This window comes from Lutra lutra, chromosome 4 (assembly GCF_902655055.1).
Source record: "Lutra lutra chromosome 4, mLutLut1.2, whole genome shotgun sequence".
Classification (NCBI taxonomy): domain Eukaryota; kingdom Metazoa; phylum Chordata; class Mammalia; order Carnivora; family Mustelidae; genus Lutra; species Lutra lutra.
The window spans coordinates 163843733-163858976 of NC_062281.1; the positions used below are offsets into that span (position 1 = coordinate 163843733).

At 58.2% G+C, this 15244-nt stretch overlaps 1 protein-coding gene and 1 long non-coding RNA gene across 4 annotated transcripts in view; one reads left to right on the forward strand and one right to left on the reverse strand.

Annotated features, from left to right (window-relative positions):
* SZT2 (SZT2 subunit of KICSTOR complex) overlaps positions 1 to 15244 on the reverse strand; it is a 51569-nt gene that overhangs the window by 8132 nt on the left and 28193 nt on the right. Inside the window, exons 27-63 of one of the 3 annotated variants that reach the window (XM_047725406.1) lie at positions 14957 to 15072; positions 14578 to 14824; positions 13581 to 13722; positions 13331 to 13423; positions 13112 to 13190; positions 12712 to 13005; positions 12408 to 12549; positions 12117 to 12224; positions 11966 to 12029; positions 11569 to 11754; positions 11067 to 11234; positions 10896 to 10974; positions 10692 to 10763; positions 10303 to 10504; positions 9466 to 9565; positions 8623 to 8752; positions 6727 to 6879; positions 6543 to 6645; positions 6347 to 6452; positions 6149 to 6260; positions 5393 to 5511; positions 5123 to 5287; positions 4788 to 4872; positions 4478 to 4642; positions 4181 to 4398; positions 3957 to 4083; positions 3728 to 3861; positions 3167 to 3333; positions 2948 to 3045; positions 2723 to 2855; positions 2481 to 2611; positions 2280 to 2380; positions 2030 to 2206; positions 1559 to 1826; positions 1384 to 1463; positions 1170 to 1295; positions 870 to 1069 (exon numbers count right to left, since the gene is read on the reverse strand). In XM_047725406.1, coding sequence (XP_047581362.1) covers positions 870 to 1069; positions 1170 to 1295; positions 1384 to 1463; positions 1559 to 1826; positions 2030 to 2206; positions 2280 to 2380; positions 2481 to 2611; positions 2723 to 2855; positions 2948 to 3045; positions 3167 to 3333; positions 3728 to 3861; positions 3957 to 4083; positions 4181 to 4398; positions 4478 to 4642; positions 4788 to 4872; positions 5123 to 5287; positions 5393 to 5511; positions 6149 to 6260; positions 6347 to 6452; positions 6543 to 6645; positions 6727 to 6879; positions 8623 to 8752; positions 9466 to 9565; positions 10303 to 10504; positions 10692 to 10763; positions 10896 to 10974; positions 11067 to 11234; positions 11569 to 11754; positions 11966 to 12029; positions 12117 to 12224; positions 12408 to 12549; positions 12712 to 13005; positions 13112 to 13190; positions 13331 to 13423; positions 13581 to 13722; positions 14578 to 14824; positions 14957 to 15072 — 5190 coding nt within the window. Of the gene's footprint in view, positions 1 to 869; positions 1070 to 1169; positions 1296 to 1383; positions 1464 to 1558; positions 1827 to 2029; positions 2207 to 2279; positions 2381 to 2480; positions 2612 to 2722; positions 2856 to 2947; positions 3046 to 3166; positions 3334 to 3727; positions 3862 to 3944; positions 4084 to 4180; positions 4399 to 4477; positions 4643 to 4787; positions 4873 to 5122; positions 5288 to 5392; positions 5512 to 6148; positions 6261 to 6346; positions 6453 to 6542; positions 6646 to 6726; positions 6880 to 8622; positions 8753 to 9465; positions 9566 to 10302; positions 10505 to 10691; positions 10764 to 10895; positions 10975 to 11066; positions 11235 to 11568; positions 11755 to 11965; positions 12030 to 12116; positions 12225 to 12407; positions 12550 to 12711; positions 13006 to 13111; positions 13191 to 13330; positions 13424 to 13580; positions 13723 to 14577; positions 14825 to 14956; positions 15073 to 15244 lie in introns of all 3 variants that reach the window. The other 2 variants (XM_047725405.1, XM_047725407.1) reach the window with 2 other exon arrangements.
* LOC125097610 (uncharacterized) lies at positions 387 to 6646 on the forward strand. The gene is made up of 3 exons (XR_007126562.1): positions 387 to 505; positions 6128 to 6276; positions 6532 to 6646. It is a non-coding gene; the product is annotated as an uncharacterized LOC125097610 (long non-coding RNA).

Below are 15244 nucleotides of genomic sequence, written 5' to 3' on the forward strand. Positions count from 1 at the left end.
AGTCTCTCAGAGATGCTCCTTTAGGGGGACCCACTAGGAACCAAGTAGAGTTCCTTCTCAGGCCCTGATGCCCAGAAATGAAAGGGGTGGAGTCCCAAAGGAGCAGGCCTGTCCTCTCTTCCTAATGCCCAGGAGAGGGCGGGAGGCCTGGGAGCTGGAGAGCTGGTTTCAGAAACGCTCAGGAGTTGGAATTGGCTCTCTGGGCCAGGTGGTGTCCAACTAAGGAAGTACAACTCGTACTCAAAAGTAACCGTGTGCAACACAAAGAGGGAGGTTCCCATAGCCACCGGGGAGGGGCTGGAACACAGACTCTGGAGGCTCAGATGTTGAGAACAACATAAAGCAGGGGTCACAAAAATGGGAATCTGAGATTTGACACAGGACAAGAAGAGTGGCCATGGCTGTGCTCCATGGAGCTGCAAGGTGGCAAGAGATGAGCTGCCTGCTTCCCAACACTGACACCTGTCCCAACTGTCCCAGAATGGGCGGGAGGACAATGACGCAGGTGGGCCTAGCACAGGGGTCCCTGGTGAGAGAGGCTAACTCAGCAAGGACAGGGCTTCCTGGGCCACGAACCACACGAGATACCTGGAGAGGCCCCTGTGGTGACCAGGCCAGTAATCCTTAAGGCCCAGATCCAGGGCATGGAGGTACACAGCACCCCCGTGTGCACACCTGGGCAGCTGGGAGTTTTACAGGCCGTGCCTGGGGCCCGTGGGAAGGCGACCCTGACCCTTGTGGGTATGCTTGGCCCGGGCGGAAGGACGTGCAACAAGGCCCACGGGGCTCAGAGGGAGATGGGGCGAAGACAGCAAGGGTGTTTGGGGCCGTGCCCGCAGCAGCAGAGGGGGAGGGTAAGGGGTGCTCACCTGCGGGCTGGGGAGGGGGGCCGCAACGGGACTAGCACGAAGCCCATGCTCTGCAAATACTGCACGTACTGCTGCAGGAAGGCCAGGCTCAGCTCCTTCAGCCACGGCTCCTCCCGGGCCCCTGGCGGGGGTGCATCTAAAGACTCGCAGCTGGTGGGGGCCTCCCGGCTCCCAGCCCCAGACTCGGGGCGATGGCGCCGCTGGGGGAATGGAGATTAAGGCAGGCTCTAGCCTCAGTCAACCGCACCACGGGGGTGGACGGAGGTCCCGCAGGAGAGACCCAGGAATCTGGACCCTCACCTGGCCCTCGGGGGGCCCAGAGGTATCGGGGGGCCCATGCAGCCAGGCAGCTGGGTCGAAGAGCAGGGCCGTTGCACAGTAATGCACCAGGCGGGACGACTGCTTCAGGGTCTCTAGCTCTGCAGCCTGGGGAGATGAGGTGGTGAGCATGGGAATGGTGGCCAGGGATGGGGTCCCAGGATGCTCAAGGAGGACACAGGCTCGAGCCACTCACACTGATGGGCATGCTGGCTGGGGCAGAACGCTGCTGCCATGTCACGAACAGGTTCTCCATCTTCATCTGGCGCTCCAGCTCTGGTGGGTACAGGCATTAGTAATGGCCCCCAGGAGCTGTCACTCCTCTCCTCCCACACTCCACAGACTGCCCCCGCCCTGCCCAGGGCCCTCACCTCTGCGCTCGGCCATCTTGATCTCCAAGAACTGTTGTCCATGGTAGGTGACGGGATCAGGGGGTCTGGGCACAGGGCCGAGAGAGGAGCTGGGGCGGGCAGCTGTGATATCCCTCAGGGCCTCATCGAAGGGGAATGTGTCGAGGGGAAGGGAGCCCCCACCCCGAGAGGAGGCACTCAGCCGGCCCTGTTCGCGGCTCAGCGGGGGGCTTGCACTCCGGATGAGGGTCTCTGCTTCCATGGTTGGCAGGAGGAATGGGTTTGGCTCCTGAGAGAGATGAGAGTGTCACAATGGGTTTATGGCCTTTGCCTTCAGACCCTCTCTCCCACCCAATGGCCTCCTCTCTTAGATGTTCCCTCCCCACTATCTCTGCCCTCAGTCGGTCCCTCTCCCCTGCTTCCTGGCTGGCACTTCCTTCAACTAATCCCTTAGGAATCAGAACTAGAGGAGGGAGCCCGAGCAACAGGCACCTTTTCGTCCCTCACTGGGAAGTCCAACTGGCCACAATGATGGAAAAGCCCCAGCTTCTGGCTGAGGAGGCAGAAGATGAGGTGGGCACGTGAGTTCTGCCACTGCACGAGGCGAACCAGTGCCCGGCCCAAGGCCGCTCCCAGGTCTGGAGCCCAGTTGTAGGTCAGCAGCTGTAGCTGGAAGTCAGGGGTCAGGGTCAGTGGCATCACTGAACTCCTTCTCCCACCCAGCCCCTGGCTCCCCATCTACCTTCTTGTCCATGACCTCCAGCAGCAAGAACCTCTGCCGGGGAGCGCTTCGCCCACAGCTCCCGTCGCCTCCTGGCTCAAAGCGCTGCACAGCTTTGGCAGCTATGGGAGGAATGCTCAGTTGAGGTCCAGACGCAGATCCCCGTGAGCCCACCCTGCTCCCCAGAACTCTGAACTCACTCCCTCTGGGCCATGCCCTCACCCTGCTGGGTTGGTCTCCTCCATTGCAAGAAGTTCCTTCCCAGAAGCAGCAGGTGCCGCTCCATCGCTGGGCGCGGCGTTGGGCACAGCTGACCAAGGGAGCAAGGACTGAAGATCTCTGGCTCTGAACCCCTGGAGGGAGGAAGGGAGGGACAGAAAGCAGACCATCCATGCACAGCCCCATTCCCTGGTTATCACCTCCCAGGCCTAGCCGAGCTTAGCCTCCAACAGACCCAAACTCACAAATGCTGCTCAAAGATACGGACGCTGGTATCTCCGGCCATGGAGATGACCAGAGTCGTGAACTCAGAGAGGACAGACGGAAGGAGGAATCGGGACACCATGTGGGTGGAGCTCCTGGACACTGAGGCACAACCTGGAACCGGGGGAGAGAGGTCACGGTGGGGCTGTAGGTTGGGGACTAGGCCATGGGGTTGAGTACAGTTGAGGAGGGGCTGGGGGTCTCACCGATCTGAACCATAAACTCCATCCAGCGCTGAGTCACGCGAGCAAACACAGGCTGCAGGGTCCCTACCTCACCCTCTTCTAGCTGTGTGGTCCTGCGTCTGAAGACACAGGGGTGTGAGCCTCACCTCCACACGTGACATGTGTGTGCTTACACAAACCCAACACTTACCTGTGAGTTCACCCCCCACCCAATGACGCAACACCATAACACACACACACCTTTGTCTCTGGGCTCCAGAATCTGAGCCTGATGCCCGCTCAGTGCCACCTGGAGTCCTAACACTTTCGGTTTTGTGACGCCTCCGGCCCCGGGTGTCTTCTGGCCGATCCAGGACGATGTCATCGGTTGTTTTGGGGGAACCCAAGTCCCCACATTCTGTTTTACTCTGGGGACAAGGCAGTGAATGAGGAAGTGCTGCTGGGAAGGGGGATGGTGTGGAGGATGGGGGCATCGTGAACCAGTAATGAGAGCCTGCAGGGCTTGGAGGCCCGGGGCAGGCCCAGCCTCGGGCAGCACTCCGCTTTCCTGAGCCCTGGCACCCTCACTGGTGCAAGCCCACTTCTCCTGTGGGCACTCCATGAGAAAAGGGAAGTGAAGGCACTTGCTCAGCTGAGGGTCTCTGTGTCAGAGAGACCCTGCCCTGCTGCATACCCTAAAGGGACAGAGTCGCTTTATGTGACAGGCTGTCCGGGGCAAGGTCTATGGGGGGTGTAGGGGAGTCAGGAGACAGGCAAGAAGGCGGATGCCAACTGCATCACCTCTTCCCATCCTCTCATTACCAGCATATCCCAGAAGCTACGGCGGCCAGCTTTGCTGGGAGGAGTGACGGGCTCGCCAGGGCCAGGGCCAGGGGGAAACGTGCTAGCTCGGCCTGCAGGGCTCTTGGTTTCCAATGACCCGCTCTGGAGATTTCCTGTGACATCAGACATTACAGACTCCTGTCACTGTGCCTATTTCAGACAGACCAGCCCCGCAATAGGTATGACAGTGACTTGCCCCTTATTCCACCTGTCAGGCAATGGTGGCGTACGCATCTGAGAGCTACGTGTTTGTGTGACGGGAGTTCCTGGGGCAGTATCCTTCTCGAAATGGGGGACCAACTGGGTGTGGACCCTTCTGCTGGCATGTCGCCTTGCTGATGCAGAGAAGATACAGGACAACTGTGTATTGAATGTGTACTTTGGAGGGAGCCTCTGCGATGCCTTCCCGGAGCCCCACCTTTGCAAGCTCACCAGAGACCCGGTCTTGCCTGGGCCTGGCACATTCTCTGGAGCCTGCGTACCTGGAGACGCGTCCTCAGCACACAGGGAGGCTGGCAGCAGCCGCAACTCCATGACGGCATCAGCCAGGGCCTGGCGGGCTGCTCCCCGGAGCTTCTCCTCCAGCTGCACGATGCTGATGTTCCCCTTCTCCCACACGTCCAGTCGAAGCCGTGGGGCCCCATTCTGAGCTGGGGGAAAGAACAGGGATGACATGAGGGGGCCTCTGGTTCCCAGAGCATTAACTCAGCACCCCCTCTGCTGACCCACCTGAAGAACTATCCTGCACAGGCGGGCAGCGAGTGACCTGGGTCAGTTGCTCAAATTCCTCCTCTTGCAGTGGGTCTAGGGGCCCCGGAGAGGAGGGGGGCCAAGAGGCCAGTGAGATGGGGCTTCCCACTTCATCCACGAAGGCTAGAGTGATGCAGGCGACCCCTGGGTAGAAATCCAGAGAAAGGCTCGGGTCCGAGACCTACAGATCACCCTGAGTGGCCAGGCTGGGTGAGGCCCCCCGCAGCCTCGAGGCAGGAAGATGCTCTCGCATGCTCAGCAGCGGCATGGGGCTGCGCCCTGCGTGTACCTTTGCCGCCGGTGCCCTGTCCGCCAGGCTTGTTATACAAGTAGATATCCAAGTCCGGGAGGCCGCCCTGTGGTGGCAGCGGATGCTGAGGAGGGAAGTACCACAGAGAACTAAGCCCAAGCGGGTGGACAGACAGAAACCATCAGAGGATGGTGTCCACAGTGGGGAATGGCGGATGGGCACAGCTGGGAGCGCAGGAAGACATGGGCAGACAATAAAGGTGGAGGGGTGGGGGAGGCAGTGGTATATACAGGTCCACAGGCCAAGGTCACTTGCAGTGCCCGCAAGGAACAGTTCCGCAGTCGGGGGGAGTATGGAGAGGGGCCCACCCTCACCTGGAAGTGATTGCGGCTGTTGCTGTCCGTGTACTTGGGCGAGTGCAGGAAGATGAGCAGGTTCTGCCGCAGGTACCAGGCCAGGGCAGGAAGCCAGGGCCTGCAGGAGGCAGGGAGGGCCAGGTGCAGCACCTCGGAGGGGAGACTGCCAGGCGGCTGGATGAACTGAAGAGAGGGGAAGGGGCGTCAGAGCTGCGCAGAGAGGGCAGAGAGCAGATGGTCCCCATACCCAAGCCCTGGAGGGCCGTCGGAGGCTGGGAGGGAGCTGACCTCCACATCAGCGGGTGTCAGCTTGCAGTTCCGAACAAGCATGACAGTGATGACATCCAGCGTGGCCTCGTCCAGGCGCCGACGCAGCACCCGTACTAGCTCATCGGTAATCTCAGGACCTTGACACAGCCATGGCAGGAGTAGTGGAGACCCTGGCAGAGGATCCAGCGACTCCCCACAGCCTGGCCCTTGACCCCTAGACTCGAACATTCCCCCACACACTGGAGGCAGCCAGCACTAGGTTCTACTTCTGCCAAGTTCTAGTTCACTGTTTGACTATGGACAGGTGTCAACTCTCAAAGCCTCAGTGTCCTCATCTCTAAGATGAAAGTAATAATAACATCTACCTTGTACGTAAGAGCCTTAGCCCAAGACCCCGTACATGTTAAAGCAACCGTAAACATGAACAGCAACATCCAGTTGCCTGTTGGATACCTCACGCTCACCATCTCCCAAATCTAACCCATGACCTTCAACCCAAACTCACCCTCGATCTCCAGCCAGTGGAGCCACCAACCACCCAGTCACCCAGGCTAGACATCCATGTGTCAGCTTTCACGGCTCCTCTTCCCCAAGCGGCATTTCAATCAGCTAGAGGGCCTATCCTCTAAATATCTGTGTCTGTCCCACCCAGCTCCTGCTTGAGGGAAACCCAGAGCACAGCATGAGCTAGAGTAGGGAGGTGCCAAGAGAAGTCTCGGGAGGATTCTGGAACCTCCTCTGGTCACTCCCCAGCCCCCTCCAAGCAGTGCTTACCTGCCTGTCCTACACCATGCACCAGAAGTTGGATATGCCTGTCCACTTGGCCCACAGGACGAGCAGCATCAGAACTACGGCTAGAAGCCATGTCCAGGGGAGAACGAGGCCCCTATAGGGAAACTTGGGTAAGGGCCTGGCTCCAGCGGGCAAAGTATGAGGGGAGCACAGGGTCCTCGGGGTGGGGGTGATACGTGCCGAGGCCTCCTCAGAGTAGATGGGCTCCTGGCTTCGGGACAGAGCTAGGGAGGGGGGCAGCGCATCGCCTTCCCATGGCCGGTCGCTGCAGGACGTCTCCAGGAGCCTAGGAGAGAGTGGCACAGACTTTGGACATAGCTCTTTGGCCACCATCTTTGATCCCTGCTCTTACTCCCTTTTCCCAGGGCCCACGTACCGCAGGTAGTACACAGCTTTCGTTGCTCGTTCCTGATAGACAAACATATTCTTCCGGTTCACCACAGAGAAGGCATTGAGCACGGAGCGCAGGGCCTGGATGGCTGTGGGAGTAATGGGGGCTCAGGACAGCCCCTTCTCCAGATTCCCTCCCCCTCCACTTGCCTCTCATGCTCGTCACACACCCCGAGAGACCCCCATGCTGGGCCCCATTTTCAGGCGTGAATGGACTCGAATCACGGTTCCCCACACAACGTCACAGGAGAAATGGCCAGGGACAAACTGCATTGTGGCGGCTAGGTACCCTCGGGGTGCACAGCTCTCATCAGCAGCATAATCTGGAGAGAAGGGAGACAGCGGATGAGAGGCGGGACACGGCCCTCTGCCTTTGCTACTTCTCACTTATGAACTGATCTACTTGTCCTTACTCCCCAGGACTCCTTGGCCCTATCACCCTGCAGGGGAAAGACGGTCATTTCAGGTAACAAGGCAGGACCATACTCTTCAGAAACCAGGTCACAGCACAAAGGCTCTCCGACAGTTGTGGAAAAGGAGCTAGAAGTGTCAGGTAAGGCAGAGCATGAGAAAATTCTGAAGATAATGCCAAGACACTCCAGCTGTGTACTAATATGATATGTAACACATACCCCATCTGCGTACTCACACGGAGGGGCAATGAGAACCCCGTCAGAACCAAGAGGATAGGAGAGCTGATACACACCTCCAGAGTCAGGGCAAACGCTGCACTCTGGAGGACAGCTGACCCAAAAGGACTCACAGGGCAGCAGGGCAGAATGCAAGAGCCCAGGGGCACAGTCCAGAGCCTGGTCTGACCCTTTCCAGCTTCCCAGGTTGAAGAGGAGCCCCCCAACACGGCAGAGGCAGCCATCTGGTTTCCCAGAGAAGCTGCTGCCAGATGTGAGCGGTGTACAGAGCAAACAGGAGGTTGTCTGGAACGGAATGCTGGTTGCTGAAGGCTCCAGCAAAATCACCTGGAGAGACTATAATGAGGAAGGGCTGTCTCCAGGCTCCGACCAGCCTTCTGTTACACACTGCTAGAGGCATTGGCAACAAAGATGTGTGGCTGTCCTATCTTGTGCTCAATGTGCAGAAGACGCCATCAGACCCTGGGAAGTCCGCTAATTAGGGGAATGGTGCTTTGATACGGAGCACGTCTCGGGATATGCTGAGACGTGATGCCCGGGATTGGTAGGAACGTTCACCTACAGACTTGCTGAGACTATTAAAAACAAGAAGTGCTCTGATTTTCCTTTTCAACCAGATGGGAGAACTGCAAAGAAATGACGTCATTTGGCTTTCCCCTCTGAGCTGGGCTGAGGGGTCATCAGGAGTCAAAGAGGAGAGCCAAGTGTCAAGACTTCCATTAGCATCTCGAGTAGAGTACCGGGCTTCCTCATCACGAGCAGAAATCTCAGGAAGCCCAGAGGGGTCCTGTGCCTGCCTATCAGGAGGGACAGCTGATTGGACGGCAGATCCTCCTATCAGGCCTTAGGCTCCTCCCCTCTGATCTTCTCCCACCTGTGACCTGGCCTACTCGCCCACCCCCTCCCCCCACACCGTTCCTCGGCCCTATTACCCAAAGGGGAAAGATGGTCATTTTGGAAAGGAAGGTGGGGCGAGGCAGAAGCACAGCGACAGGAAGACAGGTCACAGCCGGTACCCCTTCCACGGTCCCTTTTCTCCTGTGTTCTTTAACCCTTCCTTGCCTCCTGGCTCCTCTGTGGAACACAGATGTGCTCGAGTCTGCCTTGTTGTCAAATTCCTTCCTTGTGTGCTTGCCACACTACGTAAACGAGTGGTTCTCCTCTGCTCCACCTGTGTAAGATCCTCTCACTTCTGTCTCCTCTGGCTCCTAGTTCCACTTCTCTGCCAAAACTTTCACTAACGACACACAGGAACTCTCAATGGCCAAACCCAGTGACCCTTTTCTGTCCTATCCTCCCTGCTCTCCTGGCACCGGTGACCAAGTCACGGCGACTCTGCCCTGGTCCTCTCACCCAAGCACGGACACAGGAAGGGCGGCAGCAGCCCAGGAGGGAGGCTCCTGGGTGGGGTCTCACCATCACTGGGCAGTGGTGCCCGCTGACGGGAGTGGAAGGGGGTCTCACTGCGCCACAGATCTTCTTCGCTCTCGGCCACCAGAAGAGAGTTACACACGTGACTGTCATGGAGGTCCTGCAGAAGCAGCCGCTGGGAGAAGGAGCCAGGTATCAGGGAACTGAAATATTTCTCAAAGAATTGGTGGCAGTGGTCAGGGGTGATCAAAGGCCAGAGAAGATGCCGGTTATCACGGGGGGGGGGGGGTCAGTGATCAAGAGAGCATCAATAATCACTGGGGGGTCAGAGATGCGTCCTACAGTCACTGGGCTCGGGATCTGAACCCCAGGTTAGGAACACTCGATCCTCCTCTTTGCCAGAATCTGTTCTCCACCCTTCAGGTCTCAGCTTAAAAGGATCAATTCTTTCCCTGACACTTCAGAAGGTCAGACCCTGTCATACGCTCTCATCAGTTTATACTTTTCCTCTGTATGATTTTTCACAATCATAATGGAAACAATTTGTGTAATTTAGTTTTTCAGTGTCTATCTCCCTCACTCGACACAAGTTCCAGAGAGTCGGGGTTTCCCTGTCTTATTCACTATTGAATCCCTAACACCAGCGCAAGGCCACAAGATGGAACAGCTCACAGTCAGGGTCAGGAAGAGTAACCCACATTACTGGAGTGGGTGGGGGAGCGTTCCCCAGTTTGTAGGGCCCAAGGAGTAAGAGTACCCCAGTAATCAGGTGTCAAAGAAAATGTCCGTGATAGATCAAAAGCCTCTGAAGGTCAAGTTCCTAGAAACTCCTTCCTCATCTGAGCAGTGTCCCATGCTTAGAAAACCCTGCTCCCCGCTGTCCCTTACCTGGTTGACCTCCCTGCAGATCTCCCCAACTCGCCTCACCAGGAGCTGCTGCAGGTGGCGACACTCGATGCCTGGCCCCCCATCCTCCCGAATCAGGCTCCTGGCGGGGAGGGATGGAATGGCCGCAGTTGGTGGTGGTGGGGGGGGTGTTGGCAGCTGGGGCCACGAGAAGCCATGAGAAGGCAATAGGACTGGACCAAGGGAAGCAAACATGGGGGGACTGGGAAAAGCAGAATTCTCCATAGCAGTTACGGAAGCACAGGCTCTAGGCTTGCTTTACCAGCTTCCACGTGGGCAGGACATGTCAGCTTCCTTCTTCTCCATTCTCAGACCTTGAGCAGAATGGTGGTTTTCCCATCTCAAACCCAGCCCACCCCGTGATGGGAGCCATCTTTAACCAGGGGCCTTGCTGTGAGTCCTGACTCTGCCCTTTCCTGTGACCTTGGGCAAGTATTTAACTTAACTGTGCTTGAGTTTCTTCGCCCCGTCACAAAAGGAGCTGGTCCAGGCAGAACGCTCAGAACAGTGTCTGCCATGTACTAAGTGCTTGTTAAATATCACCTGTTAGTCCCACATCAACTTCTGAAGCTGCTCTGAACCGGAGAAGCTCTCAACACGAGACTAGGAGCCCAAAATCCCACCAGCTTTGAACTCCACTAGGAAAGCAGAGAGTGACTTGCTTTGCTACAGGCTGTGGGAACTGGTCAGGACCCTCCAGCCCCAGAACACAGTCAGACCCTGACCCAAACCCTCAGTCCCATGTCTTACTTTGGGATGACCCTGGAGAGGAGTGTTGTGGGACCGGGGAAAAGCGGCACAGTGCAGGCCCCTACTTACTGTGCGTGGGCGTACACTTCTACACGATCCTGTAGCACCCGAACGATGAGCCAGAAGTCAGGCAGGCAGGGCCCAGGGAGGCCTGAGAGCGAAGACTGTGGAGGTGTTGGCCCAGGTGGGGTCCGCAACATGAAGGGAGCCTTCTCCCCCAGGGTCTCATTGGGACCCTCGCTGTCTGAGCCACTGCTGCCACCATCGTAACCTGTGTCAAATGAGCTGAGGTTCAGCCCCAACCTTTGGCTCATCTGATTCTCCAAGTGTGTCAGGCTTGATGGGCCCAGCCCCTTCACGTCAGTCCCTTCTGATGGCCCCTGCCCAGTCCTTCTGCCGCACAGCCCAGTCTCTGCCTCCCATCAGCTTAGAGTCCTCCCCAAACTGTCCCGGCTTACCCAGGTGGTCAGAGTCCACACTGCCCTGACTGGACATAAGGCTCAGCCCCCGGCTGGGCCCAGGCTGGCTCCCTGGGAAGAGAAGGGAAAGGTCTGGAACCTCTACTGAACTTGCTTAGGACTGCCCGAGGAGGGAAGCAGGGCCAGAGATCTGTAAGTCCCTGGTCTTAGCCCCCAGACTTTGTTGCCCAAGTCCTCTCTTACCTCCCTGTGGCAGGCTGAGGAGGGGGGCGCCCTCAGAACCCTCTGGGGAGCCAGGGGCTTGGGGGCTGGCTGTCAGGGCCTGAGGGGCAGGAAGTCAGAGCTAAATACAGGACCCACACACCAACCTCCACCCCCCCCCCCCATTCCCAGGTCATCCCAGGAAAGGCTCACCTCCCCTTCGATGCCTTCGGCCCTGTCCTCATGGCTGTGCCAAGCCCAGGCTGCTGAAGGGGGCTCGCCCTGGGACCCACCTGGCTGTTGGCCAACTGCCACAAAGAAGAAGCCACTGTCAGGATCCTCAAGAAGAACATGGCCAGGGAGGTGAAGGCGGCGAAACTCCTGGGGAGCAGGAGCCAAGGTCACAGTTAAGGCAGAAGCAGCCCTCCCTGTTCACGGCACCCCACACTTCCTCATCAGACCCTCACAACTACCTGGTATGCAAAGGGTCAGGAAGTTGCCTAAACTTCAACAGGCCTAGTGGCAAGGAAAGGGGTTGGGTCTCTTCCCGCTGAGTTGGGCTGCCAGGCATGGGGCAGGGGACAATGTGGTGAGGCGGCTGTTCGGAGGGGAACGCTATGGACTGAAACCAGGAGAGGCCCTTCTACTTCCGTATCTGGAGTCTCGAGAAGAATGGGTCCCAGAACCATCAGCAGGCGTTCTGAGGGCAGCGTACCTCCTTGAATTGTGTGAGGGAACGTTCTGGCCCAAACACAAAACTCAGTGGCAGGGTTTGGCGAAGGCAGGTGGAGCGTCCAGGAGAGCTGTGGATGTGGGCAGCTGCACGGTGCAGGGCAGGGCTCTGAGGGATGCCTCCTCTTCGTAGGGCTCCCACCATCTCATCCTCCAGCAACCAGTGGATCTACACAGAGCAATCCGGGAAGTGGCCAAGGGCACCTCCTTGCCACCTGGGGCATCACCTCACTTGCAGACTAGAAGACACCTTGCCTCACAGATTAGGGAGGACTTACTTTGATCCCAGAATAAAGGGGCGCCTCACCTTCCTCATATGCCAAGGGTATCAGTTAGTGCTGAGGGGCTATCACTTAGCCTGGGGGAGGGAAGGCTCTCACCTCACTCATGGTGGTCTCAATAGCCAGTCTGTGGGGTGTGGCCAAATTGGACAGTCCCGGATGCCTAAGTGGAAGAAAGGGTTAGATGCTGGCTTCCAGAGAACAAAACTGACATGGCGTGAGGAACTCTGAGAGGCGGAAGGGGAAGTACCTGTCTTCTTCTGGGGGTGGCAGTGGGGGCCCCAGGCCATCATCTGACCTTAAAGATGATGGCTGCCCTGGGGATCGTGGGAATGAAGCACTGCTTTCAGACGTGGACCTGAACCGGGTAGGAGCGAAGGTGAAAGATCAGCAGCTACTCTCTTCGTAGGCCTCCTTAGCACTCCTTTTTTGGAATCCTTAAGGGATCTTGAGTCCCCAAGTGCTTCTAGATTCCTTTAATGGGCCCCCACCCCAGCAAGGCCCAGGCCTCCCCGCCCCCCCACCAAACTTGTTGCCACACCGGTGGTGCTGAGGGTCCGAGGTCGGGGGAAGCTCCACTTCCAGAGGCAAGGTCAGCACAAAGACATCCAGAGTAACACTGAGGTCCCTCAGGGGCACTCGGCCTCCAACAGGGGGGCCCTCCAGACTGGAAAGCACCTGGCCTGGGAGAGGGGGAACGTCAGGGGTTGCTGGAGCCCGGGAACCAGCACAGACTTCAAGTCCCTGTGCTAATGAGTTACATCCATAGGCCCTGTCCCCCACCCCCGACAGGCAGGCAGGCTGTGCTGGGACCTGTGACCCGCCCCCAGGGACCCTGCACTCACCCAGGCAGGTGGGCAGGCTGCACACGGGTACTGAGCTGTGCTGCCCACGCAGCCGTACTGAGCACGTGAGATGCAGGAAGAGAGGCGGCAGGTCGCGCACCAGGCTCTCCGGCCCCGTCGGTGAGTCGCCCCCCAGGATGCTGAAGGAGTCTTCATCAGGGTTCATGGTGTCGGCATCAGACAGTGAGGCAGAGTCGAGCCCCGCCGGCCCCAGTTCTGGCTCACGGCTCTCACGGTATTCCACCTCGAGCTCTGGGTCGCTCTCAGTGACCACACAGCAGGCTGCCGTGTCTCCTAGAAAAGGGTGCATGTCGTGTGCTCACTGGGACAGGCTGATAGCAGAGGGCCCCAAATCCCGGCTTGAAGCAGCCGTACCGTCTCTCCCCACTTGCCCACACACCTTCTTCTCCTATGAGCTCAGCCTCTGAGAACTCCAGGTCACTGACTTTTCTGTCCACTGTGTCCCGAGGGCCCTCATCCTGAGCAAAAGAGAGACAGCTTTAGCCAAGGCTGGACAAGAGCCACATTGGGGCCTCAGGGAGCCAAGTCAAGAGGATCTGGGTGGGTATGTGGGGCTGTGGCTCAGGGGTTTGAGGGAGGAAGGGAGGAAGCCACTGACCTCTCGCCGGCTGGACGGAGGGCAGTAGAAGAAGTAGTGTGGATTGGAGGGCACCGTGCGGAAGTGGAGACCGCTGATCTCCAGGAACTTCTCCTGTTTGGGGTTAGAAGGAGGCTACTATGTCAGCCTGCCCTCAGCAGAACACTCCCCCCAGCCTAGAGCAGACACCTACAGAGGCCGTCCCAGGTCAGCCCACCAAGGCTGAGGGGAGGTGGACTCCACCCTCCTCTTCCCCCACCAAGTGTCCCACCTGGATGAGGCCATGAAGGGCGTCATGTGCCTCTCCTCTGAGCTGGCAGACGTCTGTCAGAGAGATTTCCAGGCTGGGGTCTGGGTGGCCAGGGACACGGCTGCTCTGAAACTCAGGCTCGCTGAGGTCCTCGGTCTCTATGCTGAGTGGTCAGGGTGGGGGTGAGGGGAGTTGAGGTGTTAAGAGCCACCAAGTCCCAGAGGAGCCTGCGTCCCTACTGGGAGTAGCTCACACAGTCTTTGGCTCTAGCAAGGGTGCTTAGTACAATGGCAAGGGCAGTGAGAGAGGCAACAACCACCCTACCCCTTTTGGCTTGAACCCCCACGTTTCTTAATGGCTGGACATTTCTGTGACACAGAGGTATGAGTAAGGAGGACTCCCAGTTTTCTGACTAGGGTGGAGGATGACCTCTTTCACTGGGGAAAAACACAGGTGGAGAAGCAAGATTTGCTGGGGTAAAAACGCACGGATGTGGGGGCATGGAGGGTGGAGGGTCTAGAGCTCCAGACAGGGAACTGGGCTGGAGTTTGGACCTGGGTGTCATCAGGACCCTCTTCCCTCTGCTTCTTCTCCTCCCTTGATGCTAACATACCACGGGGGCCATACACACAGCTGTCTGCTCGCTTGCCTTTCTCCTTCCCTTCATCGGGGACCTGCTGGGCCCCTCAGGTGAGCTGGGGACCCAGCAGGGAGCAACACACTCTGAAATTCATGGAGTGGTTCCAGGGATTACTACTATTGCATGAGTGTTCTCAGAACAAAATTCCCCTTTCACTGATGGCAGCCAGCAACTCTCCACCCCTCAACCAGCTGCACACTCCGTGCCGGAACAGGAGAGACAGAGAGGAGACGGAAATATGGGAGCAAGAAGCCAGCGACAAAGCAACTGCCTCCCCGATGCGTGGGCATGACCTCGCACAGTCTGACCCCTGGCTTGGAAAGTCTGTTTACGGGGATCTGGTGCAGCCCTGATGCGTCCCTCCGGGACCACCCTAACCTGGACTCAGAAGCCAGGACAGCTCGTTCCCGCGGCTCCGGGCCCTCCTCGATGCTGCTGCTGAAGGGCCCAGGGCTGAGAGGCCCGGGGCTTGGGGGTGCCTGAGGCAAACCCCGAGTGTGGCCGCACAGTGCAAGCAGGAAAGGGGTGATGTCTACTTCCTGTAGCAGCTCCTCACAGGCATCAACCGCGATCAGCAAGTCCTGCGAGGAGACATTCTGTGCTTGCTGCAAACTCCCGAACAGCCCTGTGGAAGGGGAGGAAGGGGAAGGCGCCATGAGGGTCAAGTTCTGGAAACAGCCCCTCCAGCCCCCATGCCTGGAATCCCACAAAGCCCCCATCTCCTTCCTGATGCTCCCTCACGAGGCCTCCTGCTCACCACGGACGTAGCACCGCTGTGCGTGCTCCTGCAGCAAGGCACAATGGTTGGCTGCCTCCTTGAACCTGGGCTCCATCCAGGCTGAGGACGAGGAGGGCTGGTCGAGGAACGGAGTCCTAGGAATGGGAGGGAGGAGCTAGCTTGGCCAACTCTCCTGAGGGGTATCTCAGACTCCCCAACCCACCCATGCTCCTGTGGACTGCCCATACATCTCCACTGAAAATATTCACGGCCCAGCAAGTTCAAGTGATTTGCTGAAGGAAGCTAAACCAGGAGCCGGCAAGACAT